Raw genomic sequence first — 26,082 nt, 5'->3', positions numbered from 1 at the left:
CTCAAACAGTAGAGCATTGGCGCTTGCAACGCCAAGGTCATGAGTTCGATTCCCAGGGAAAGCAAGAATTGATAAGTATGTAAATGTGTAGCTTGAAATGCAATGTAAGTCGCTTTGGATAAAAGCGTCTGCCAAATGCATAAATGTAAATGTAGAAGCAGGTTGTGGTTCTGTGTTCGGTACTTTTTCAGGTTTTAGGAAACATCTGCACACAAAACATGCTGAGCAAAGTGACGGGGAGCTAAATTTTGACACCACTGATAGCCATGAGACTGCCAAAGCAGATGGACAAAGTAGTTCTGAAGTATTTGATGCCGGAGAGGTGGCCACAACATCTGTATTGTTAACGTCAAATAAGAGCACTTTCAATAGGAGGATCTTTGTTGACATCTTTGTACGCATGCGCGAGTGGTTGTGTGGCAACAAAACAAACAGTATGGCGGGCTGTAAAGACGCGACGAGCACTTTCAAGAGAGTTAGCGGGCGAAATCCACAATATATAAGCACTTTAACATCTGAAGACCTGAGGAGGTTTGGAGAGAAGCTCAAAATTTGTGTTGGTGACAAAATCGAAGTTATTCAAAGCCCATATGAGATGAGATGACAAAATAACGTTGGTCCGACTCGCCCGTGTCTTGGCCACCAATCTGCTGGGGAGACATTTATTCTTATTTAATAGAAACCCCTGGACCCTTCACTCATGAAAGATTAAAGGCTTTCAAAAGTCTGGAGGCCTATGATTATTTTGTTTCTCGAAAAGTTGGGCCGATCTTTTCTGCCAAACAGAAAGCAGTGATCGTGCTAAGACACCTGAATCAGAACGCGAAAACATGACTCGGTTGATTTGACTCAGTTTTTTTTTTTTTTTTTTTTTTTTAAATGAGCATCACAAACTTGATCGGAATCCAGGCTTTCTTCGGAGCGTCCAGGTTCAATCGCCTAATTGCACACAACCATTTAATTTCTTTCGTTTTTCGCGACCCTTTTCGGAGGGAATTCGAAAACTTTTTATCAGGCCCCCAACGAGCCGTACAATCGACCACACAGCAAGAGTGAACCATCCTCTTCTCTAAATCCTCCTCCAAACGTGCAAAACAATCAAATTACAGGTATCTAGCGGTGTTTCCTGCCACACGATTCCCATGATGCAACGCGACAAACATAAACAATGACGTCACAAGAGATCCGCCTATATGTGTGCGTCTGCTGTTGCACAACTAAAAGTTGCTGGATTAAGTCAATCTGCTATAAATGGTTTTGTTTCATCTATGGAGGAAATGGTTTCTGAGATTCATAGTCAGGCCCAGGATGCAGCTTTGCTCTGCCTGCCTTCACAGGACACTGCTACTAAAAGAAAGATACAACATTCGTTTCAAAACTTGGAAAATCCATTTACTCCGTTAAATTCTGAAGCCAAACGAAAGAGACTCTTTTTGGAAAAGTGGGGAATTATTGAACCAAGCGAAATTGTGCTTGGCACAAGATTTGACAGCAGGAGAAATAAAACCACAGGAACATTTGATCAGGTTGTTGTAACTGATAAATTTGCTTATATTCCCATTTTAGAAACACTGAAGGCAATTTTACAAAATCCGCAACTTACTGATTTGTTTAAATTAAGGCATTTATGTTGACTTAAGTGATGCAGCATATTTTAAAACTAATCCTTTATTTTATACAGAAAAGGATGCCTTACAAATTCAGCTATTTTATGATGACTTTGAGACCGCTAATCCTTTGGGATCCAAAAGGGGCATTCACAAATTGGGTGCTATCTATTTTACATTAAGAAATTTCCCCCCAGTTTTTAACTCCTCATTGGTGAATATTCATTTGTGCCCTCTTTCATGCACAGGATATTAGGCGCTATGGTTTTAATTCTATACTTGAGCCTCTAGTAAATGATTTGAAAGTGCTTGAGATTGAGGGGGTTAAGAATCCAGTAACTGGAAGTTGTATCAGGGGTACTATTCAAGTTCAAGTCACTGGAGATAATCTGGGCTTGTTTGGGTATCTCAAGTCATTTGGGGCTCGATATTGCTGTCGTTTCTGTCTTCTTGAGAAAGATCGCTTTCAGTCTGTGTTCTGTGAAGATAATCCTGAGGTTGTACTAAGAACATCTGAGGTGCATGCTCTGCACTGTGAAACTTTACAAACTAATTCTACACTCCCCCATGTTTATGGTGTCAAACAGACATGTTTGTTAAATTCACTCAAGTATTTCAACACATCCAACAACTTCGCAGTGGATATATAATGCACGACATTCTAGAAGGAGTTGCTCAGCTAGAGGTAAAACTTGTTCTCCAATACATTCAGTTGAATTTTCTGAGCGCTGACGATATTGCTGGTAGAGTACATGCTTTTGACTATGGTTACAATCAGCAGAGGAACCGTCCTCCCGTGGTCAAATTGTTCGATGGAAGCAACAATTTGGGTTTAAATGCAATCCAATCTTGGTGCTTGTTACGCAATATGCCCCTATTATTTGGTGATTTAGTCCAAAGACATGATAAACACTGGCATCTTTTGCTTTTACTTTTGCAGATTGTCAACATTGTATTTTCACCAGTCCTAACAGAAGGCATGACCTTTTATCTTAAATTTTTAATAATTGAACATCACCAGCTATTCAAAAACTTATTTCCTGAAAGAAATCTTTTGCCAAAGCATCATATAATGATACATTACCCACAGTGTATAAGAAAAAATTGGACCAATTCTTCACACGTGGTGTATGCGTTATGAAGCTAAACACAATTTTTTAAAAACGCAATTAAAAAGTTTCAAAAACATCACCAAAACACTAGCCAAAAAGCACCAATTTTGTATTGCGACGTACTGGGAGTCTTTTAGCCAGTACAGATTGTCTCTTGGCCCAGAGATGGTTGAACTCTATGAACTTAAATGTGGTCAAGAGATCGCTTCCGAACTAGGAGTGGTAATGTCAGAAGCTGTCTATTCTGTAAAGTGGATCAAACACCACGGCACAGAGTATCGCCCTGACTTTATTATCTGTACGGAAGTAGCATGTGAGATGCCAGTGTTTTGTAAGATCAAGACTATTGCTGTGAAAGAAGAAAATGTGTTGTTGTGTGGAACACTGATGGAAACTATATGTTTTGATGACCATTACCATGCATTTACAGTCAGACTGCATCCAGACTGAGTTTTTAAGGTAGTGAATGTTAATGAGCTGTGTTTTTTCAAACCATTTGTTTTTCAGATGAAATATGGTACAACAGATTCTGCACTGCATGTGCCGTATTGCCATTTAATGCAGATGTGATTTATTTTTGTTCATGTATGAGTGTTTCCTGAGCCTCAATGTTGTTTTAATAAATGTTTTAAATGTGACATTGTTGAAGTTGTTTTCTTTAAAAAAAAAAAAAAACATGTTTTAAGAGTTAATTTGACATTGTAGAAGATGAATTGTTTTACTGTACTTACACCACAAAGACAATTACTGACTAACATGTTGCACCACAAATGGGTTTTAAGAATTTTACTGAGTGAGAATTTTTCACTATTAAAAATTTAAATAAACTCTACATATTAGTGAAATATTAACACCAAACAGTTAATTTCCGATTTGTGTTAAGCTGTGGTAACACCAAACAGAGTTAATTTCCCCCTAGTGTTAAAATGTGTTAAAGGAACACTCCGACTTTTTGGGACTTTAGCTTATTCACCTTATCCCCCAGAGTTAGATAAGTCCATACATACCTTTTTCATCTCCGTGCGTGCTATAAGTCTGTTTGACGCACCCACCGCTAGCCTAGCTTAGCACAAAGACTGGATGTAAATGGTTGCAGCTAGCATACTAATCCAAATAAGTGACAAAATAACGCAAATATTTTCCTATTTACATGTTGTGATTTGTATAGTCACAGAGTGTACAAAAAACAAAGTCACATGAGACAGACATATTTTAACTGTATAAATACTGGGAACTATATTCTCTGAAGGCGAAGCACTGCTACTTGGGCGGATTGATAACCGCAGCACCTGAGACGCCGGAGGCTGCAGTTTCAGGACCCTAGTCTTTTGTTACAGCGCCACCTACCGAACTGGATCACCAAAAACAGTAATTTAAGATGGAAGACATGGACACCAATCAGACTGTGAGTACCGATATTCAATTAAGTTTTATTTTATAACGTTTAAACGAAGCAAAGTTTACATAGCCAAAGTGAGAGCTGCCAACTATGAATTAACTCATTTGCATGAATTTAGAATTCGTGTTCTAGTTGTATTAATTACTACGGACTGCAGTTTTTATAGTTTGTTACAATTTGGCCTAATCTAATCTGCAGTCCTACACCACACACAGTCCATGGTTATCATGTGTTAGTTTCTGTGATGTTCTGCATGGCCAATATGAAGTGATTTGGTTAGGATCATTGTAGGACATATGATGAAAAAATGAAAAGAAGGAAGACCATTCAATTGGTGGGTATTGATCTTATATACTTACAAGTTTGGAATTAGACGTCAGTAATATGAATATTCTGTTTGGCTTTCTCTCTTTACAACTCCAACAGTGCATAAGTGTTAAACCAGAGATTTCAGTTGAACATGTTAAACTAATAGGTCTTATGTAATCCTGTGTCTGTCTGTCTGTCTGTCTGTCTGTCTGTCTGTCTGTCTGTCTGTCTGTCTGTCTGTCTGTCTGTCTGTCTGTCTGTCTGTCTGTCTGTCTGTCTGTCTGTCTGTCTGTCTGTCTGTCTGTCTGTCTGTCTGTCTGTCTGTCTGTCTGTCTGTCTCTCTCTCTCTCTCTCTCTCTCTCTCTCTCTCTCTCTCTCTCTCTCTCTCTCTCTCTCTCTCACACACACACACACACACACACACACACACACACACACACACACACACACAGAGTTGAAGCCTACCTACAGCCATTCTGTCTGTGCAGCAACTGATGGAAAAAGGGGGTATTTTGGGTGCTGTTGTTATTGATTGCAAGAATTACATAAATATAATTTTTTGAATCATTCTTGAGTCTTGTCTTGCCTCTCTACAACCTTTAAAATATCTGGCTTTAATTTAGTGACTGCATATGCTGATTCCATCTTTATTTTACCTGATAATGAGCTAATTAGTTAAACTTGAGTTTAATCAATATACAGTATAATTCAAGAAACTAAGACTTGTTCCACTTTTTCAGCTGTTTAAAGATTGATATACATTTTTCATTTATATTTTGTGTAAATTAATTTGTTTAAATGTAAAATTGTGATTCACTTTGTGTACACACTTTGTAGTTAACCTCTGATGCATTTTGAATTTTAAAAAAAATCACATTTTATAAAAAGTAGTAATAAACCTGAGATTAAATATCTTGATACTATGTACCACCTGGTTCCTAGAACTGCAGCCGCCGCTATATCATCCAGTTCGGTAGGTGGCGCTGTCACAAAAAAACTAGGGTCCTATAACTGCGGTCCTATAACTGGGGTCCTGAAACTGCAGCCTCCGGTTGTGCAGGAATATACTACTGTGGTGAGGAGCAGAGAGTTAGTTCAGAGTTTGGGTAACAGAGTCAGCAGTTTATAAATAGTAAAAGCGTAGTTTGCAATCATGGGTTTTCGCTGTATTGTAAAGAGCTGTGACAATAAACAGGGGAGACCAGGTAATACCATGATGTTTCATAGAATCCCAACTAAAAACGCTGACCGGATGAAGAAATGGCTACTTGCTCTGGATATTGATCTAAACACACCTAAAGAGATTATCAAGGGACATTATGTTTGCTCGGTACATTTCACTGAGGACGACTATTTCCAAAAAATGGAATTAGCCACGAGGACCATGAAACGTGTGCTGAAGGATACGGCCATCCCATCGATATCACATACAGGACAAAGTGCTGCGGTAAGTGTTCCGTTATATTTTTAAATGTTTAGCCTAACGTTACTGTAACAGTGCCATTAGCTAACTTAGATCTAATGTAACGTTAGTGAATAGGGTGGTGTATATGAATAGGGTGGTACTATTGCAGTTGTTTACGGGCTCCATGTATCCCCTGTAATGTTAGTATTGGTATTACCTGGTCTCCCCTGTTTGTCACAGCTCTTTACAATACAGCGAAAACCCATGATTGTAAACTACGCTTTTACTATTTATAAATTGCTGACTCTGTTACCCAAACTCTGAACGAACTCTCTGCTCCTCACCACGTCGCGTCTCAGGTGCTGCGGTTAGGTTATCAATCCGCCCAAGTAGCAGTGCTTCGCCTTCAGAGAATATAGTTCCCAGTATTTATAGTGTCTCATGTGACTTTGTTTTTTGTTCACTCTGTGACTATACAAATCACAACATGTTAATAGGAAAATATTTGCGTTATTTTGTCACTTATTTGGATTAGTATGCTAGCTGCAACCATTTACATCCAGTCTTTGTGCTAAGCTAGGCTAGCGGTGGGTGCGTCAAACAGACTTATAGCACCAATTATGAGTGGGACCAAATACACTCTGACCAAGTATTAAGTGCTAATTTAACACTGCAAAATTTACTGTGAAAGACACCGGGTAGGATGCTGAGAGGCGACTCTCTGTAACCACTGACTATTAAAGACACGCCTGAAAAATATAGGAAACGGGAAATAGTCTAGAGAATTTAAAATGCATCTTAAATTGCTCTGGAATATTACGTTTAATTTACTTGAATATATCTTATAAGTGAAAACACATATTTGAGATGTATTAATATCATAACCTGAAGTTTCAGATGAAATAAATGCATTTGATCGGGTGCAATCCCAACAAAATGTTTCTGAATTATTAATATTTTTTTGCGAAATGTTTAAAGTGCTCTCCTAAACTTTATATATTACAAGATGAGATACGGATACATTAAACTATAGTTAAGAGTAAGAAGACATTTTCGTAACAAGGTGCCTAACCCTCCTTATTGTTGTCTTGTGTTAATTTAATTTCTTTGTGTTGGTTTCATGTGCTTCAGTTCATCTTGATCACATGCTAGTTAGTCTCCTTTGTTACTGATTATGTTCAGCTGTCTGTCGTTAAGTTCCTTGTGTATTTATAACCCCTGTTTCTTTCAGTTCATTGTCAGTTCTCGTCTATATGGGAGTAGTTTGTGTGATTGTTCTGTCTGCCTTATGCTATGTATTATCGTCATGTTTATTAAAGAAAATTAGCATTTCATTTTCTTCGTCTTCATTCCGAGAACTACCACATCAGTTGTGACAATTATACTGGTAGATTTATTTATTTTTTCATGTGGTGAACTCAAGCTCTCATCAACAAAAACTCCCTGGAATTTTATAGTTGACACTTGAGGCACCTCAATACACTCGAATGTTATTTTGGATAAATCCAGGATATAGTTTTTTTTACCACCGACAAATAAAAAATATACTTTTTTATATTCAAAGATAATTTATTTAAATTAAACCAATTAGCATATACGATTAGACCATAATTTATATTCTTAATAAATAAAAATTTGAGTGAGAGAGTTGCTTACTAAGTTTGTGTCATCTGCAAACATTATTGGAGTAAGAATATTTGAAACATTTGACAAATCATTTATATAAATAAGAAATTGGTCCAAGGATTGACTCCTGAGGGACCCCACAGATGAATAGCTTTGCTAGAATAGCAACACTTAAAACAAACAAACTGTCTTATATATTACTATTTAACTTAGTCTTAACTTAATTATAAAAATCTAATAATCTGTATTCACATACTATCCCTTGCTTACTCAGAAAACCCAAGTTAAGATTAATTGATTAGTTTGAGTGCCATTTTTCCCAGCATAGAAAAAAAAAGTCAAACAAAGCAATTAATAATTTGATGTATAAATTACCCAATTACATTAGAATGGTTGTTTTGCATTACAGAGATTATTTTGCATTAATGAGATTTGCATGTGTCACAATACATAAATATAAACTCATATTCATATACACAACAATCATGAAAATTAAAGTTCTTTATTGGCATCAATGGTTCCATGAAGAGCCTTTAACATCCTCGGGAAGTTCTTTATAATGGAAAAAAAGTTGTATTATATAGTGGAAGACTTTTTTTTGGGTACCATTCTTCTATGGCATCGCTGTGAAAACCCACTTTTGGAACCTTATTGTGTATGTTACTAATGGATGTATACTAACTATACTAATGAACTTAAATAGTGAGACCACACCTACTATTTGAATTAGACTACAGGAGTGGTCTGTAGGAAGTCGATCAACTACCATCCACTCTCTAAATCATTCAACAATCACTTCGAGTTTTACTAGTTCAGTGTGCTCAGACCCCTCCCTCTCTACTGTTGCATGTCAAGACAGACACATTATCAGCGCTGAAACCAGAACACCTGTAAAGCTTCAGCTTGAGATGTCTAACGCAGACAACAAGCCCTTCGATTAAAACCCGAAGAAAGCGGTACCTGCTAAAGGACATGTCTGCAAACCTTCCCGAAGAGGACCTCTCCTGTCCCGTGTGCTGTGACATCTTCCAGGATCCGGTGCTTTTGCCATGCAGCCACAGTTTCTGCAGGAGGTGTCTGGAGCACTTCTGGGAGAGCGCAGTCTTTCGCAGCTGCCCCGTCTGCCGGAGAAAAGCCTCCAAGAAAAGCCCACTTTCAAACCGGGCCCTCAAAAACCTGTGTGAAGCTTTTCAGCTGGGGAAAGGCCAGGGCAGTGCGCCTGGATCAAACACCCTGTGCTGGAGACATGGGGAAAAGCTCAAACTATTCTGTCTGGTGGATCAGGAGCCCATCTGCGTGGTGTGCCAAGCCTCAAAAATGCACAAAGGTCACGACTGCTCTCCCACGGCAGAGGCGGCTCTGGACTGCAAGGTAGAGTTTGACAGAGCCACATTGTTTCGACACACTGTGTAACATTGTGTTGCTGTTCTCAAGATTTACAGCAGCAGGGCATAAGAATGCTGTTTATCAAGTTTGCTTTGACATTATCACAGTGTTCGGCCAAAAAGATCATGGCAGGCTTTCAAACGACACCTTCTTCATTCCCCTTGTTCGAGTTCCCATTGTGGCATATGCGTCCCATTGTATTCTGGGAAAATGGGATCGACTCAATCCAAAATGTGACATAAATCTTTCAAAGTGTACTTGCACCGTTGGATTAGTGCTGGAAAGAGAAGTTTGTATTGAAAAGTGCTTCAGTTCTTCATATAGTTTTTTTTTTCTGTTCTCATCTAGTGGGTTTTAGATCTGTTCTGAAAAAAGTCAACGCTAAATGTAAATGCAACTAACCATATTGGCCTAGTTTCTCAAACAGGGCTTAAATTAGGTCTTAGTTAAATTGACATTTAAGTAGCTTTTATAAACTTGCTTTAGAAAAACATTACTGGTGTGCATCTCGAGACAAAACAATTAGCCTGGCTCCGCCCTCCTGCGTACTTCCGCTCAATTTTCATTTTCCTTCAGTAGGTCTGGGATTGTGGTATATTCTTGGGTTTTCTCTGATCAATTTTTTGCAGGTCCAATCAGCGAACAGAGGGAGTGGCTGAGAACGATGAGGTTGTGCGCTAGTTTGAGTCGTCATACGTCACGACCAAACGTTAGCAATTGGTTATGGCAGATCCAGAGTGTCTCTGGGCAGATCCAATAGTTTTAAACTTCAACAGAGGACCCGCCTACAAGGAAGTTAACGCTTATCAATGGAGAGTGGCCAGACTCTATGTACAGGTTAAATGTACGTAGGGGTGTGACGGTTAGTATATAACCGTGAGACCGACGGTTATAGTTAAACACCGTCATTAGAACTCTATAACCGCCAAAACCGTGTTATTAAAATATTTTTTACAAACATAAAAAAAAAAAATAATAATAATAATTTTTTAGATAGGATCATAATATGCGCAATACATCGGGAGACATGGTTTTTACCACTTAATGAAGTTTTGTTTTGTAAATCGTCAGAAATGATTTTTACCACTTCATATAAGTTTTGCTTTGTAAGCCTTTCCTTAAAGCGAATTTCGTTTTGTACAAATTGTACCTTAATTTTAATAAATGTTTCATCAACCAATTGCATGTATTTAATAGCTAATATAGCAGACAATATAATAACCGTGACATTGAGGCGCCGGCACGCCGCGTTCACTTGCATTGCGTTGTGAACTAGAGCGCATCTCATCGTAAATGAATGAAACTATGCCTATGCCTCATGCATTAGCATTACATATCTTTGCTACATCCTTTCTAGACGGGTGCGGCTTTGAGAAATCTTGGAGATCTCCCTAATAAACGGAGGTCTGAAATATCTGCCCCTTTACCGATCAGAGCGCGCGCTGACACGGAGTTAACCCGCTATCTCCAAGAAGAACCAATTGACTCTACGGCTAATCCACTAGCATGGTGGGGAGACACACGCTATCCGCTCTTAGCAAAATTGGCACGTAAATACATGTGTATTTGTGCTACAAGCACAGCATCAGAGCGAGTTTTTAGCACTGCGGGTAACACAGCTACCCCTGTCAGATCGTCACTAAAACCGAGTAAAGTGAACATGTTGGTGTTCCTGTCACGGAACTTTGAAGTCGAAAAAGATTAGGAATTTAAAATGTCATTGCACTTTTTTTGTTTCCTGTATTTAGTTCGTTTAATTAAGGTATTATCACAACAATCGTTGTTCGACTTTTTTTTTCTTTGATAAAGGTATGTAGATTTTATCATTTGTAATTTAGGCCTACTCATTCATTTTTATGCAGCTCTTATATAATTTAAGCAGCCTACGTTTTTAAAAGGATTTGTTTAGTGTGTGTGATTTATTTAAAACAAAGCATGTTCATTGCTTTTTTTTTTTAAGGATTTAAAAAAAAAACCGACGGTTATGTTACGAACCGTCACATTTGACTCACATCATAACCGTCATCACCAATTCTGAAACCGGCACACCCCTAAATGTACGAGAGTCTGGTAGAACCAGGCTACAAAACAATGGCACTGACATATTCAAATATTCCAGTGCATTTCATTTTCAGTTAACAGTTAACTTTCAGCTCCAACGTGCATTTTAACTTGAGACTAGACTTAAAGAGTTAGTTCACCCAAAAAGGAAAATTTTCGTATTATTTACTCGCTCTCAAGCGTATATGACTTTCTTCTTTCAGCCAAACACAATCAGAGTTATATTTAAAAGAAATCCTGTCTCTTCCCATCTTTATAATGTAAGCGAATAGAGCCTGAGATTTCTAATGCGATGCGTTTGTGTAAGAAAAATATCCATATTTATAACTTTATTAACTATAATCACTGGCTTTCGGTAACGACCGTATACGAGTCTAGTTCCGGCGAAAGAGCGACCTCTGACCCCACGCTTGTTAATATAACTCTGAATGTGTTTGGCTGATAGAAGAAAGTTTGAGGGTGAGTAAATTCGCCTTTGGCTAAGCCACACCCTAGAATGTAGATTGACCAATCACAGCGCAGCCAAGAACGAGCTCCCACAGAGGGTCCGACACTTTTTCACAACGCTCCATTGACTTTAACACAGGCGTCTCATATTTTTGGTCTCGGCAGGCTATTACCGTTGTAGTTTTATCAAAACTATGGAAAAGCGTTGTGCCTGGGGCATTTGTAACACAGATACGCGTTTCCCAGAGAGGTTGGAGGGGGGTGTCCTTTTTTTCCCTTCCCAAAACCGAAGTCAAATCCTTGTCGTCTTTGGATTAAACTGTGTGGACGTCCTCTCAGTCTGCGAAACCCCTCAAGGATCAACAAGCTCACCTTTGCTCTAAGATACATTTAGCTTTTAACCTTACTGTGAAGTTATACTAGTTAGACAGTTTTATGCTGGTTTAGGTTATGATTTCGGTTCTCTGCCCTAATTGTTGATACGCTAGCACACGCTGCTAATAAATACAACTTTATACTCGCGTAGTCCGTTTGCTTTGTAAATAATTATAGAAGTGAATAGAGACCTACCCAGCTTTGCATGAACAGTGTTGCTCCTTGATATTGTTAGTCCGTCTCGATTAGGATATGCGGTGGTTCATTTTTTGACTGTGACCGTTATGCTTTTGCCTCTATTTGGATGCCTTGTTGTTGCTTGTGTTTCACCGGTATGTCTTGAATAACGTTATAGCCTTTGAACGCATATTGCAGCCCCTTTTGCCTACTTCTATTGGACACTTTATTTGCTGCTTTATAAAAGTTTGATAAAATTTCTGCAGGAAGAGCTGTCACAGCATAAGCCATGTTGATACCAAACCAGAGCCCAGATGAAGTTGAGAGACGTAGCAACAGTAACTAAGGGGGCGGGGCTTAGCCAAAGGTGAATTATGGGATCATTTAAATTTTTGGGTGAACTAACCCTTTAAGCCTTGTCTGTGAATCTGGGCAATAATAAGGCATTGTTAGGACAGCGAAATAAATAAACATTAACTTTTCATTTTGATGCCCAAAGCAAAATCTTGTTCCTGTCACTGTTTTGCGCACATTACATTGAGGAATATATCCTTAGTTTTACTTTAAATAAAGATGTTTCATTTGCAGGATGAAATGTGTGCTGCCATGAAGATACTGCAACATAAGCTGGAATTATTCAATAAAGCAAGACAATCTTCAGCCTTTACTCTGGAGCACATTAAGGTAAATATTTTATGTGATCAGATAAGTGACTTCTGTCAGAAGGTCGGTCAGTATTTCTGCAATGTCAGTTATTTGTCTTAGAATCAGGCTCAGCGGGTTGAGAGACAGACGAAGGACGAGTTTCTCAAGCTTCATCAGTTTCTGTATGAGGAAGAAGAGCGCAGGTTATCAGGACTGAAGGAGGAGGAAGAGCGGCGGGTCGCGGCCGTGAAGAACAGAGACGATGATAACAGACGGAGGATATCAGCTCTTACAGACATGATCAGGACAATGGAGCAAACCATGAACGCTGAAGATTTAACATTGCTGCAGGTGAGAATGTTTACATCTTTTTGAATAACACGTTCTCATTCTCCATTCGTTCGTTTATTAATTCACCTTTATCTTTTACAGAACTTCAAAGCTACAATACAGGGGTGAGTATATCGATGACTTTCTTTTTGTTATTTTTTTCTTTGCTTTCTCCTTTTTTGTTTTTACTATTGCTTCTAATTCAGTGGTTCTGCAAAACTTGTGGGTCGCTGCCTAAAAATTTTTGCGGGGGGAACCATATATACAGTACACAAATATGTTCTCTGTCATTTCTTTTATGTCTGTGACCTATTAGACGTATAAAAAAGTCGCTGTTTGGATTTAAATAGGCAATAAATGCTTAAGAGTCTATGATTGGATCATTATTGATGTGATTATTATGTTTCTAGCATGTTATATGTTTGGCAACAGTTCTTCTAACCCTAATTGATGGCGTGTGTAACTTTTCATTTCTTAAACAATCATGGATAAAGACACAGGATGACAATGTCAAGATTCATCCGGCTCAAATTGTGAAAGAATGGTTGTGAGGGAGCATGACGAATAATTTTCACAGATGAATTGGCAATCCAGACCTTAAATTGACCATACAAGATCTTGACCAAAAATTGATGCACCTCTTGATGTAAATAAATGTTGTGAGGCTACTTTCATCAAGAGGTGCATCAATTTCTGGTCAAGATTTTGTTTTGTCAATGCAAGAGTCCACTCTGTGAAGTATATACAGTATATGTATGATATATTTTTTTTTATTTGCAGAACATTGTGCACATTGCAGGATCCAGAATGCATGTCTGGATCTTTGTTGGATGAATCGAAGTATCTTGGGAATCTAAAGTACAAGGTCTGGGAGAGCATGCAGGCAGTTGCACCTTACAGTAAGTACCTCTTTAAAGTAAAGGACATGTGTTGGTTTATTTTGAAGGGTTAATGTAGTCAATTTATTTTACTGCTTAGTTATAAGCATTTAAAGCTAGGTTAATCATACCATGGCTGATAGGACCACATTCTGGGATTTTGTGATATCATATTATTGTGATATCGAATGGTTTGAATTGATAAAACAATATAAAAAAAAACTTTCAATCAAAGTATTCAATTCCAGACTAGTGAAGGTGCATGGCGCAAGAAAAAAAGGTGCAACATTTATAGTGTCCCCTATAAGTTCTCCCCTTTTATTGAATTACTCTGTTTTAAAGCCAAAATATGTCATTTTGTCAATATGGCTGCAACCGAATGCAGAGATTTTGCAGTGTGTTCCTGCATCGGTTCATAATTGAAAAGTGTATAATGACACAAAAAAACAACAACCTGTAAATGACAAATAAAGCCAACCAAGTGTTGAGCATTTCATGTATTAGTAGGGTAAATTATTCTGCTGAAAAAAATCCAGTCAAGTTTCACAATGCCAATTTTAACAAATGCAAATCATGGTTTTGAAAATGCCAAAACAAAAAAAGATGACTGGGTTTTCAAAAGGTACTATATATATATATATATATATATATGTCTCCCGGCTGCTCCAGTTTCTCCTACAGTCCAAAGACATGCAGGTCAGATGGTTTGGATATGCCAAACTGTCATAGAAGTGTGTGTGACACTGTGAGTGTGAACGTGTTTTTGTCTGGGTTGTGTTAAGAAGGACATCTGGCGTAAAACCTGAGCCAAATCAAATGTGTGTGTGTGAACTGTACAGTGAAACTTCTGCTTATTTAACATCAATTTTCACATAACAAATGGGATTCTCAGAGTCAGATACTTGAATGATTGGGTTTTCATGTCACTAATAACCTCATTTTTAAATAACGCACTTTAGTTGCGTTTCCAGGACAATTGGTTAATTCAATCAAGCTCATTTTTGGGAGTTATCAGTGTATATGTAAACATGTTCACTGTATGTTTTCAACATCTGTCTTCTTTCGTCAGGCCCAATAATTCTGGACCCAAACACAGCCCACCCTTGCTTGACGCTCTCCGATGACCTCACCAGTCTCCAATATAGCACCCCAAACCAAGGGCTCCCCAGTAACCCTGAGCGCTTCCACATCAGCGCAGAGGTGCTGGGTAGCACTGGCTTTAACTCAGCAAGCCACAGCTGGGAGGTTGAGGTTGGTGACAACGAGGACTGGATCCTGGGCTTGGCCAGCGAGCGTGTGAAGAGAGATCAGGAAGTACCTGCGAGACCAGAGAATGGCTTCTGGACCATCTGCCTTCGTGATGGGCAATACAGGGCTATGGCATCACCCCCAATGGCTCTAAAAGTGGAGGACAAACTGCAGAGCGTCTTGGTTCAGCTGAACTGGGACAGAGGGGAGGTGATTTTTTCAAAGCCTTCATGTCAGGAAATTATATACGCTTTCAAACAGGTCTTTACAGAAAAGTTATTGCCATACTTTTACACGCAAAGCAAGCATCCTTTGCGAATTCTATCCAAGCCTGTGTTGGTGTCTTCATTTAAAATAGAGAAATTATAATTTTGAAAATGTATACTGTGAAAATACACATTTGTACACATTTGACAGATGCTTAAAGCGATTTATGTTTTACAAGTTCATCCATCTCCTGGAAATCAACCCCTGATCTTGCCATGCTCTACTGTTTGAGCTTTTGGGGGTTTCAAAGTGTATGTTTTCGAAAAACGTGAAAGAAAAACTTCTCCGTTTTTAGTACATCGATGTCGTGTAAACTTGCTCTTAATGTGCCTGTGACCTCGTCTTATAATTTTGATTTCTACACATTAATATGCAAGCTTATCTTTATTGCTATTAAAGAACATTCAAACAAATGCACATTGTTTTCTGAATCTTGTTTTCTGAGGCACGTGTCCTTTCAGATTTATGCAACTTCCAAAAGACAAAAAAAAAAAAAAATATATATATATATATATATACAATTTTATTTTTTTATTTTTTGATAATTAAAGGGATAATTCACCCAAAACCCCATGAATTACTCACCCTGAAGCCAAGGTGTATATGACATTCTTCTTTCAGAGGAATACAATTGGAGTTATATAAAAAAAATGTCCTGGCTTTCCCAAGCTTTATAATGGCAGTGAATGGGCACCATTTTTTTGAAGTCCATACAAGTACATCCATCCATCATAAAAGTGTCCCAGACGGCTCCGAGGGGTTAATAAAGGTATTCTGAAGCGAAGCGTTGGTGTAAGAAAAATATCCATATTTAAAACTGTCACCTAAAATAACTAGCTTCCAGCAGACGGCCATATGCATCGATTTACTGCGAAAGACTAACCCTTGAACTTGACGCACAGCGTAATGACGAACGCGGTTGACCAACTCTGTTTGTTTGAACCGCGAGAGGCGTCAAAGCTAACGCTACTCCTACATCCTACATCGTCAAGTGTTACTCTCTTGGCGTAAGTCGACTTGCGTAAGGCCGTCTGCCGGAAGCTAGTTATTTTAGTCGATAAAGTTTTAAATATGGACATTTTTCTTACAAGAACGTAACGCTTTGGGACACTTTTATGATGGATAGATGCACTTGTATGGACTTCAAAAAAAGGTTGCCCATTCACTGCCATTATAAAGCTTGGAAAAGCCAGGACCTTTTTTTAATATAACTCCGATTGTATTCGTCTGAAAGAAGAATGTCATATACACCTAGGATGGCTTCGGGTTTGAGTAAATCATGGGGGGTTTTTTTTCATTTTTGGGTGAACTATCCCTTTAAGTTCAACAGTTATTGTAGATACAAAATTAATAGTGTCCCAAAACTGTCACATTTTGTTGAATTTCTCTGTTTTGAAGGCTAAACATTTGATTTAGCCAGCATGATTTGAGCAGAAAGAAAGGAATTTTTGTATACTGGTTGTTGGGCAAATCCATCCAAAATGTGGCACAATATATAGAATGTATTCATTTAAATGTCAACTCTTTTGTAAAACGTGCTAGGGAATCCATGTTAAGAGCTGTAGACAAACGTCTCTGATTCACAAAATGGTTTCCCAAATGCAGAGATTGTTTGTTTTTGCTTCAGTTCATAATTTTAAATAGTAAATAGCCCTAATGAATTTTTTTTAGTGTTATTTTTCTATTTGTGGTGTCCCTGATGAGTCAGAACAACAAAACCCCATGGGATCACATTTTAACGTACATTCATCTATTTAAGGATACATATGGCAATGCATGACATATAACTAACAAAATGTTTGAACAAATTTATTTCTGGGGTCCATTATAAACAGAAAAAATAAAAATAAACTTCCCATAAAGGGCTTTCCTTATTTTTGCTCTGATACACATGGTGGCGCCACAACTCTTTAAATGATCCTTTGAATGCTTTATTCATAGTTCACAAAATATCATTTTAATGCTTGGAATTTTACAAACAATGTATATTTGCGTAATGAATGATTTGATATTCAGAATTCAGTGTTACAATTCAAAGACATAACATGAAATGGAGTCTAAAACCACCAGTACAATAATTATTTTTGTTCAATTTAATAGATTATAGGAGATTATATAGAAGGTATATAGCAAACCAAAGAGCTATGAAAATGCAGTACTAGTAGGCTACAGTAGGATGTTAAATATTTCAAGCCAGATTTCAGACATTATTTCAGGCAGAAGTTATCATTCCTTCAAGGGCTTGTCTTGCTCCTTGCAGCTTAACTTCTTTACACAAGATTCAGGCACTAATGGTACTTTCTCCAGGCGGGACAAATAAGTTAAGGGCTGGATAGTGCTGCTGATGTTTAAAAAGGCATAGCCCACTGGCTGCACATAGCAAGTGAAGACCTTATGTGGATAATGGTCTTCAAAGGGGAACAGAGCAACTAGAGGGAGATAGTTGGTCATGATGATGATCAAGATAGACAGCACCATCTTAAACGCCTTTCTTTTCATAGGATGCATCTCATCTTTACCAGAGCCTCGTGAGCGTTTCAGGGCCCAGAGGATGGCCATGTTACACACCACCATCCAGGTGAAAACAAACAAGACCTCACCAGTGAAAACCTTTTCAAAGTTGGGCAGGCCACCAACGGTTTTGGCCGAAGCATAAGCAAAAGTGAGCAGCAGAACCACGATGGTCAGGCCGATCCTGTATTTGACGTCCTTCAACTGTCCAAATGCGATGGGGAAGAGAACGGCTATAAATCGATCCAGACAGACACACGAGAGGAAGAGCGGCCCGCTGGTGTCCTTCACGCCAAAGGAGAACTTCAGAGCCATCCAACCCACAGCACTCCTCCAGTGGTAGATATTGAGGAACGCTATGATAGTCATGAATCCGAAGTAGGCGTCCATGAAAGCCAGGCAGCCCAGGAAGATGTCAGAAGTTGAGGGCTCATTTCGGGTGTTTATTAGGTTTGTTATCACCAGAAAGTTGGCAGGTATTCCTATGATCACGTTGAAGCATTGTATAGCTAGGTCAAAAAGGATACCACTCTCCATTTGTTCGCACCCTTCAAACACACTGAAGGCATGCGTCGCATTGACTGAATTGGTCGTCAGGTTAGAGGAATTCAGGTTGCTTTTGAGGATGTAGCTTGTCATACAACATAGTCGACCCTCCATGATTTCTGAGGAGCTGAAACCAATGAATGAGATTCTGGAGGAGGAGAAAATGATAAAGATAATTGAACATATTAACATGTTAATATAATTTGGTATGTCTGCTAACATTAATGATATCTGTTTTAGAAATTGATTTCAGATTTAGATTGTTTTATGCTGTATAGAGCCTTGAATGGTAAAGTGTATATTATACGGGTGACCAAACCTGCTACTGGAAGGAAGTAGGGCTCGATGCATCCTGTGGTGGACATCCAAACCCCGCCCACATCCAAGTGTGTTGTCAGAAGCCACGCCCATGTCCAATAGGTAGGGTAGGTTTTAGGTGGGTTTCAGTACGTAGGTTCTAGATTAAATTATTTGTTAGGCATAAGGTTACAGTGACGTGTAGGTTTAGGGATCAGTGTTTTGGTGTTGGCAATCAGTACTGTGATTGACATGACCTATAAAATCTTAAAAATTGGCTGCAGGGCAGAGTTTCCGCTGAACTGGTTTGGGAAGAATCAGGCCAATGAGAATTTTCTGTATTTGGACATGGGCGTGGCTTCTGATGCCACACTTGGACGTGGGCCGGGTTGGATGTCCACCGCAGGCTGCAGCGAGACGCTTCTCCCTGGAGGGCCACTGCCCTACACATCAATAATGCATACTTGAACCAGCTAATCAATGCCTTAACTAGAAACCACACAGGTGTGTTGGAGTAGGCTAAACTCTCTAGGACATTGGCTTTTCAGGACCAGGATTGGACATCCCTGTCCTCTGAGTTAGGCAGGGGTAGCCAATCCTGCTCCTGGACAGGAAAATCCTGCAGGGTTTAGCTCCAACCCTAATCAAACACACCTGAACCAGATGGTTACCTGGAATTGCATGCATGGACTTTTAAACATGCAGGAAACTAGCTATCCAGGATTGGCTACCCTGACGTAGACCACTTAATTGGTAAGGCCAACATGGCTTTTGTGCACGTGGAACTCTGCTGTAAGCACCATAGACTTGAAAAGTCCATTAAGGTCTTCACCAGGGGTCACCAATCATGTTCCTGGAGTGGTACTATCTCACAGAGTTTAGCTCCATCTCAAATCAAGCACACCTGAACCAGCTAATCAATGTGTTCAGGATTACTGGAAAATTACATGAAATTACAATTTCATGTTTTAGTGCAGGGTTGCAACTGAAATGTGCAGGAAGGTAGTCCTTTAGGAGCAGAGTTGTACACTTTCCTGAGTGGTAATGAGTTCTCTTTGGTACAGGGCATCTGAGAAGATTCAATCTTAATGGCAATTTATGGATCATCTCAGTTGTTGATGTCTGACAATACATCAGCTATGACAAACAGTGTCTCCACTGGGGATATTCTCCTGTTATCCTGCTACATATACCCACAGGAGGGGAGCCACTGCACAAACACACAAGTACACAGAGTACACAAAAAACACATCTGTGCAGAACAACTGTCAAGAGGGAATTAAGGGAACATAGAAGACAGACATAAGCTCAGCCCCATTTCCTCAGATTGGATATATAACGGGCAACTTGATTATGCAAGGGAGCTGCACTTGTACATTGTGAATAGAATTGATTTAACATGAATATTGATTTGCCAGGAACTTCATCCGTTGCATGATTTAAATTCATGATTAACAATGTTTTTCTCCAACCCTGGTTCTGGAGTGACCCCCAACACAGCACATTTGGTACAGTGTATGTCTCCCTAATCCAAGGGTGTCCAATACTGCTCCTGGAGAGTGAATTTCCAGCATAACTTGGCCCAACACACCAGCCTGGATGTTTCTAGTCATCTTGAAGATCTTGTTAAGCTGGTTTAGATGTATTTAATTAAGGTAAGAAAATAAACTATGCAGGAAGTTTGCCCTCCAGGACCAGGATTGGGCATCCCTGGTCTAATCAAACACCTCATTACCATAGACTTCATGACCTGAAATAGATGTGTTACAGTTAGATAAGGAGACATGCAAAAGGTGCACTATTGGGAGTCCTCCAGGACAAGAAATGGGAAACCTAAAACATGTCAAACCACAACTTCTATGGTTCATCTGTCTACTTTATAGTAGAGCTTATGTGAAGCACCACCCTAAGTCAAGTCTGAAGGGACAGTAAGCTTCATGTATTCTCGTCATGTCATTCTCTGTACCACTGCTCCATCGGGGCCTCAGAAGGACCCTTTGTTGCCCTACTCTCTTTGCCTTTAGGCTAAACTCTCTCTAGTGGCCCGTCTGCTGAAGGATAAGGAGGCTCCCAGGGATTGACACTGTTAATCAATTGTGTTTTTCTCCTTCAGCTCTGGGGACTTCAAGCAGCAAGGAAACTTTATTTTGACAAGTGTTAAAGTTATTTGATAATTATGTTGTGGACTATTTACACAATCTTAATTAGTGGTTCTGATATATGCCCAACTCTACACAACTTTTTGTACGTCTTCATAATCAGACCTGATTCAACGTGCTCATTAAGTAGAGACTCCAAGATCTGAAATGGGTGTGTTAGATAAGAAAGAAATCCAAAATGTCTACAGTTGTGGTACTGACCAGGGTTGGGAAACATTGCTTTAAATCGGCATAATTCCAAGTCATATAAGTTTCATGTCAACATAAAAACAGAATGGACATTTTACTCCCTTAATGTATATTCATGGTCTTATGCATGCTTGAAAGAAAAACAAAAAACATAATTTACATAATCATTACACTATGGCAGGGAAATAGCCAAACAAGTTTTAACCACAACCCTACATTCACTTATATGCTGCTGTGACCAACATGACACTAACTTAGCAATTGCAAGATAGATTGCATGAAGGTGTTTTTTTTTGATTGATCACTTCATCAACTGGTGAAAGCAGTTTGAGGCCATTTTAAGGGGTTGTGTCCTTTCATTGAAAATGAGTGAATGAATTTACCTTTTTTGAGCTCCCTGTGTTATTTTCCTCCCCACCACCCCTGTCACTTCTGCTGAGCCAAAATTGTAGTGTGGTGAATGTTTGTTAAAAGTGCTGTACAACAGAAGTAAAGCTAATCAATTCTCATAATACATGAAAAATAATAAATATGTTTGCCATGGATTCAGTCACATAATCTCTTATTTCCCATGCAAGAGTTATAGCAAACAGACTGTTTTGAAAATGGATCGTGTGCTCTTCTTATTTATTTGTTTATTTTGTTTATTTATTTGGATCCCCATTAGCTTCCACAATGTGGTTGCTAGTCTTCCTGGGGCCCATAAAAGTGCTAAAACGTATGTACAGTTAAAATACACAAATATAACATGCATAAATATAACAGACATATAACATAATCACATATATACATTTATCCACATATACACATTCACACACATACAGCATTTGAAAGAGTCAATACCTATAACAGTCACTAATTAACTGGTGTAATACTATTAATTGAAATCTGTTTTAGAGTCTTCTTAAAATTACATATGTTAGATATTTGTCTTGTTCTTAAGTCCAATTTATTCCAAGCAGATGACGATCTAACTAATAGTGTTCTTTTCATACAATTGGACCTTGCAGATGGAACCACTAACACACCTGAGCTCACCTGACGCGTAACATGTCCGTGACAATAGCCACTAAAAACCAATTTGTCCACAAAAGATTTTGGATTGTTTTTAAATAGAGCATTGTGCATATAACAGAGAAGACTTATATTAAGTTTGTCCTCCACCTTTATCCAGCCCAAACAGGTATGCATTTTATCCACACTAGAGCGAAAAGAGCAACCAAGGGCTACTCTTGCGACTCTGTTCTGAACAATTTGGACAATATACTGAACATCTCCGGGATAAAGCAATGCCTTTAGCCATTTTAGACACAATATGATCAATCTGATCAGCCCAAGAGAGCTGACTATCCAGCTTCACACCCAAGAGTTTAGTCTGACTCACCTGCTCTACCACAGATGTATCAATAATTAGATTTAAGTTGCAAGGATTGCCAAGCATACGTTTAGTACCAAAGACTATACATTTAGTTTTATATATATTGAGAGCTAATTTATTAAGTTTCACCCAATTTGTAATGGCATTAAGTTCATTCTGCAAAGTGCAACTTATGTCAGTTATTGTAGGTGATGCATAAAACATTGTAGCATCATCTGCATAAAGTACAACATCTGCTCTTGAAACAGCATGTGACAGATCATTAACAAACACAGAAAACAACAATGGGCCCAAACAGCTGCCCTGGGGAATACCACATGACAACTGTTTACAATCAGAAAAGCTCCCATTGAAAAATACCCGCTGACTTCTACCAGAGAGATAACTGCATATCAAGGACACAGACTGATGTGAAAACCCATAGCACTTAAGCTTAGACAGTAAAATGTCATGGTCAATAACATCAAAAGCTGCTGTGAAATCCAGCAGCACAGCACCCACAAGCTTTTTGTCATCCATAAAAGTTAACCACTGGTCTACCATTTGTACCAATGCAGTGTTAGTGGAGTGTCCTGGCTTATAAGCATGCTGTGAATTGGAGAGCAAATTATTTGATACAAAGTACTGCATCATTTGATTAAAAAGTAACTTTTCAAATATTTTGCTCAATATAGGTAGAATGTTAATTGGTCTACAATTTGATTCAGTGAGACCTAGTCTATCCTCTTTTACTAAAGGTATAATTTTAGACTGCTTCCAAATTTCTGGAAACACCCCACTTATCACAGATCTATTAAAAATGTGACTGATAGGCTTGCATAAGATATTAGCAACAGTTTTAAAAATTTTGCCATCCAAGTGATCTATACCTGCAGTTTTTTCCTCCGGGAGAGAGAGCAACATCTTTTCAACAATTTCCTCTCTAACTGTACCAAATGTCAATGAACAAGATTTATTCCTCATAATGTTCTTCACATTACTACAAGGTGAATCCTTATATGATAACATACTAGATCTTAAATTTGCAGTTTTCTTTATAAAAAAGTCATTTAAATGATTTGCTATATCCAAAGGTTTAGTGATTATTTCTGCTGCGGTTTCTAAATACATATTAGAACACTTTGGTTTTTTACACATTATTTCATTTATAACTTTCCACAATTGCTTGCTATTATTTGATGAGTTACTAATCTTTTGGCTAAAATATATTTTCTTTTTTAATCTATTTAACTTTGTCACTTTATTTCTCAACTTACAGTAATACCTTTCATCCATATCACATTTAGATTTTAGAGTTTCAGCTTTGGCATTATCCCTTTCCCTCATTATAGATTTCAACTCGGCATCTAACCAAGGAGCATTATTGCCTTTTATCGACCTTTTTCTAATTGGTGCATGTTTGTCAACTATTTTCACAAACCTATCCATAAAAATACGTAAAGAAGCATTAACATCCTGCTCGTCACAAACCGCCGACCAAGTGGACCTTTCAACATCTTCCACAAACGCATTAGGATCGAACGTTTTATAAGACCTTCGATAGACAATCCTTGCACCAAATTTAGGCAATTTAGTTTTCTTTGTTGTGATGATTAAATTATGATCACTGCATCCTACTCCAACTGAGATGACATGTGAGCACAACTCATACACATTTGTAAAAATGTGGTCAATGCATGTTGATTTAAATGTATTATTCAACGAAATTCTTGTGGGTTGTGTAACAATCTGCTTAAGGTTAGAAGCATTAGTTATAGTAATCATCTTTCTACGTAAATAACACTTCTTTGAAAACCAATCAATGTTGAAATCCCCCAAAAGAAAGATATCTTTGGTTTGAGCAGATGCCTTCTCAATGTTATCACATATCTTTTCCAAGTACTCTACATTTGAACTGGGAGGTCGGTAACAGCAGCCCACTAAAATGGGTTTGTTAAACTGAATATTTAACTGTAGCCATATCATTTCAATATCACTGGCCATCAAATCTTCCCTTTGAGTGACTGCAATATTTTCACTAATATAGAATGCAACACCCCCACCATTTTGATTTCTATCTTTTCTAAATAGTCTATACCCCTCAACAGCCAGCTGTGAATTATCAAAACTGCGGTCTAAGTGTGTTTCTGATAAGGCCAATACATGAATCCCATTGGAACAGATGTTTATAATTTCATGAACCTTATTTCTGAGACTACAAATGTTCAAATGAGCTAAAACTAAACCTTTCTTAGGCAATTCTGAAAGTAAATTTGTCATATTAATAATATTAAAACATAAAAAATAAAAAAAAACAACATCAGGATAAAAATCTAAATAAAGGTCATGAGCAGTTATTCAGATGCTTGCTTTTGTCCATTTGCCGGCCAAATTATAAGCTTATCATACCTTAAGCTGGCTCTTTCACCTTTCTCTCTTGCCTCTTTCAGTTTTGGCAGCAGTTCACGTCTCCTCTGCTGCACCAAATCAGAAAAGTCTTCATTGATGTAAATGTTTGTACCCTTTAGTTTCTTGGTGGAGGAAAGGATACGCTGTCGGTCTTTAAATCTAAGAAGCTTCATAACAATTTTTCTTGGCTTTCTTCCCTCATGGAATTGGCCAATCCGGTGGACCCTTTCCATCTCAATTGTAGAACTATCCAGACCCAAATTATTAGACAACATTTGTTGAATCTTCATTTCCAATCCACTTATTGTTTCGCCTTTTTCCTCTGCGATCCCATCAATTAGTAGATTAGATCTCCTTGACTGATTTTCCATGTGATCCAGCTTCTCAAACAGATCCTCCAATTCCTGCTTTGATTTTGAAATGCCGCTCTCAAATGATCTAATTTTTATGTCAATATCATTCTTCTTAGCTTTCATCTCATCCATGATGCCTTGTGTGAACTGCAGACTAGTTTTTAGTTCTTGTACATCTCTAATCACACCATCCAGCCTTTTCGCATTTCCATCCATAATGATTTGAACGAAGCTCTTGAAGTTGTCCTGTTGTTGTTTTAACATTTCCTTATAAAATTCTCTCTGCTGATCCATCATGTGGGTCAACACACCCATAGTTACAACTGTTTCATCCTCTGATGGTTGTTTACTACCTTTGGGAGGCATGATTCCACAATCTTACCAAGATGTACTGAGATAGGAGTGGCAGGCCTACCAGGCCCAGAAGCCTCTCAAACAGTTGAAACGATGAAAACAGTCCAATTCACTCGCCGCACAAGTCCAATATTCAAAATGTGAAGACTAAATGCATATATTGACCAAATGTTGACCTTAAAGTAATGGTCCAGTATGTGATTACAATGATTTGCATTAGATTGTAGAGAGCTGGAGAACTCAGAGACAGGGCATGGCAGCCATTTTTTGGAGGTCACTGTTCTTATGGATCTTTGAAATTCAACTTGTGACTGATCTTACACCAAGTGAGCCAGGCACCCCCATGAAACGAAGGCTCGACTGTTTTTAATTATAATACTGATAATAATGTTGGTAATATTAATATTATGATAATTACATAATATTCACTTAGTGTTGACCCTATCATGATGACTAAAATAGACGAGTAAGGCACACATTTTCAAGGCACAGCAGTATTAATGAAAAGAGAAAATGTATTGACTCCTGGTTTTGTTCTTTTAACGAGGATTCATGAGTGAAAATATCTTATATTATTATTAGTGGGTGTCCTTTTACCAACAGTGAAAAATTCTAGCAGAGGTATGCTAATCAGT

General features: G+C 38.3%; 2 protein-coding genes across 3 annotated transcripts; one reads left to right on the top strand and one right to left on the bottom strand.

The window, feature by feature from the left end:
- Positions 1–5,477: 5,477 nt before the first annotated feature.
- LOC307006856 (nuclear factor 7, brain) lies at positions 5,478–15,748 on the top strand. 2 transcript variants are annotated; one of them, XM_079628306.1, is made up of 6 exons: positions 5,478–5,874; positions 12,493–12,588; positions 12,670–12,900; positions 12,982–13,004; positions 13,660–13,778; positions 14,827–15,748. In XM_079628306.1, the coding sequence occupies exons 1-6, from the start codon at positions 5,581–5,583 to the stop codon at positions 15,372–15,374; spliced, it is 1,311 nt and encodes a 436-aa protein (XP_079484432.1). In that variant the 5' UTR covers positions 5,478–5,580; the 3' UTR covers positions 15,375–15,748. The 2 variants fall into 2 exon arrangements, with proteins under 2 accessions (XP_079484432.1, XP_079484431.1); XM_079628305.1 differs by lacking the exon at positions 5,478–5,874 and adding an exon at positions 6,948–8,829.
- A 1,750-nt stretch (positions 15,749–17,498) lies between these two features.
- On the bottom strand, positions 17,499–21,435 carry LOC307009942 (G-protein coupled receptor 4-like; the record flags this gene model as incomplete). The annotated part of the gene is made up of 2 exons (XM_079634193.1): positions 21,358–21,435; positions 17,499–18,477 (listed from the first exon to the last, which is right to left on the bottom strand). The coding sequence occupies exon 2, from the start codon at positions 18,441–18,443 to the stop codon at positions 17,499–17,501; it is 945 nt and encodes a 314-aa protein (XP_079490319.1). The 5' UTR covers positions 18,444–18,477; positions 21,358–21,435.
- Between the last annotated feature and the right edge of the window lie 4,647 nt (positions 21,436–26,082).

The sequence above is a fragment of the Phoxinus phoxinus genome (assembly GCF_949152265.1).
Source record: "Phoxinus phoxinus genome assembly, chromosome: 1".
NCBI lineage: Eukaryota > Metazoa > Chordata > Actinopteri > Cypriniformes > Leuciscidae > Phoxinus > Phoxinus phoxinus.
This window is presented reverse-complemented; position numbering and strand designations above follow the sequence as displayed.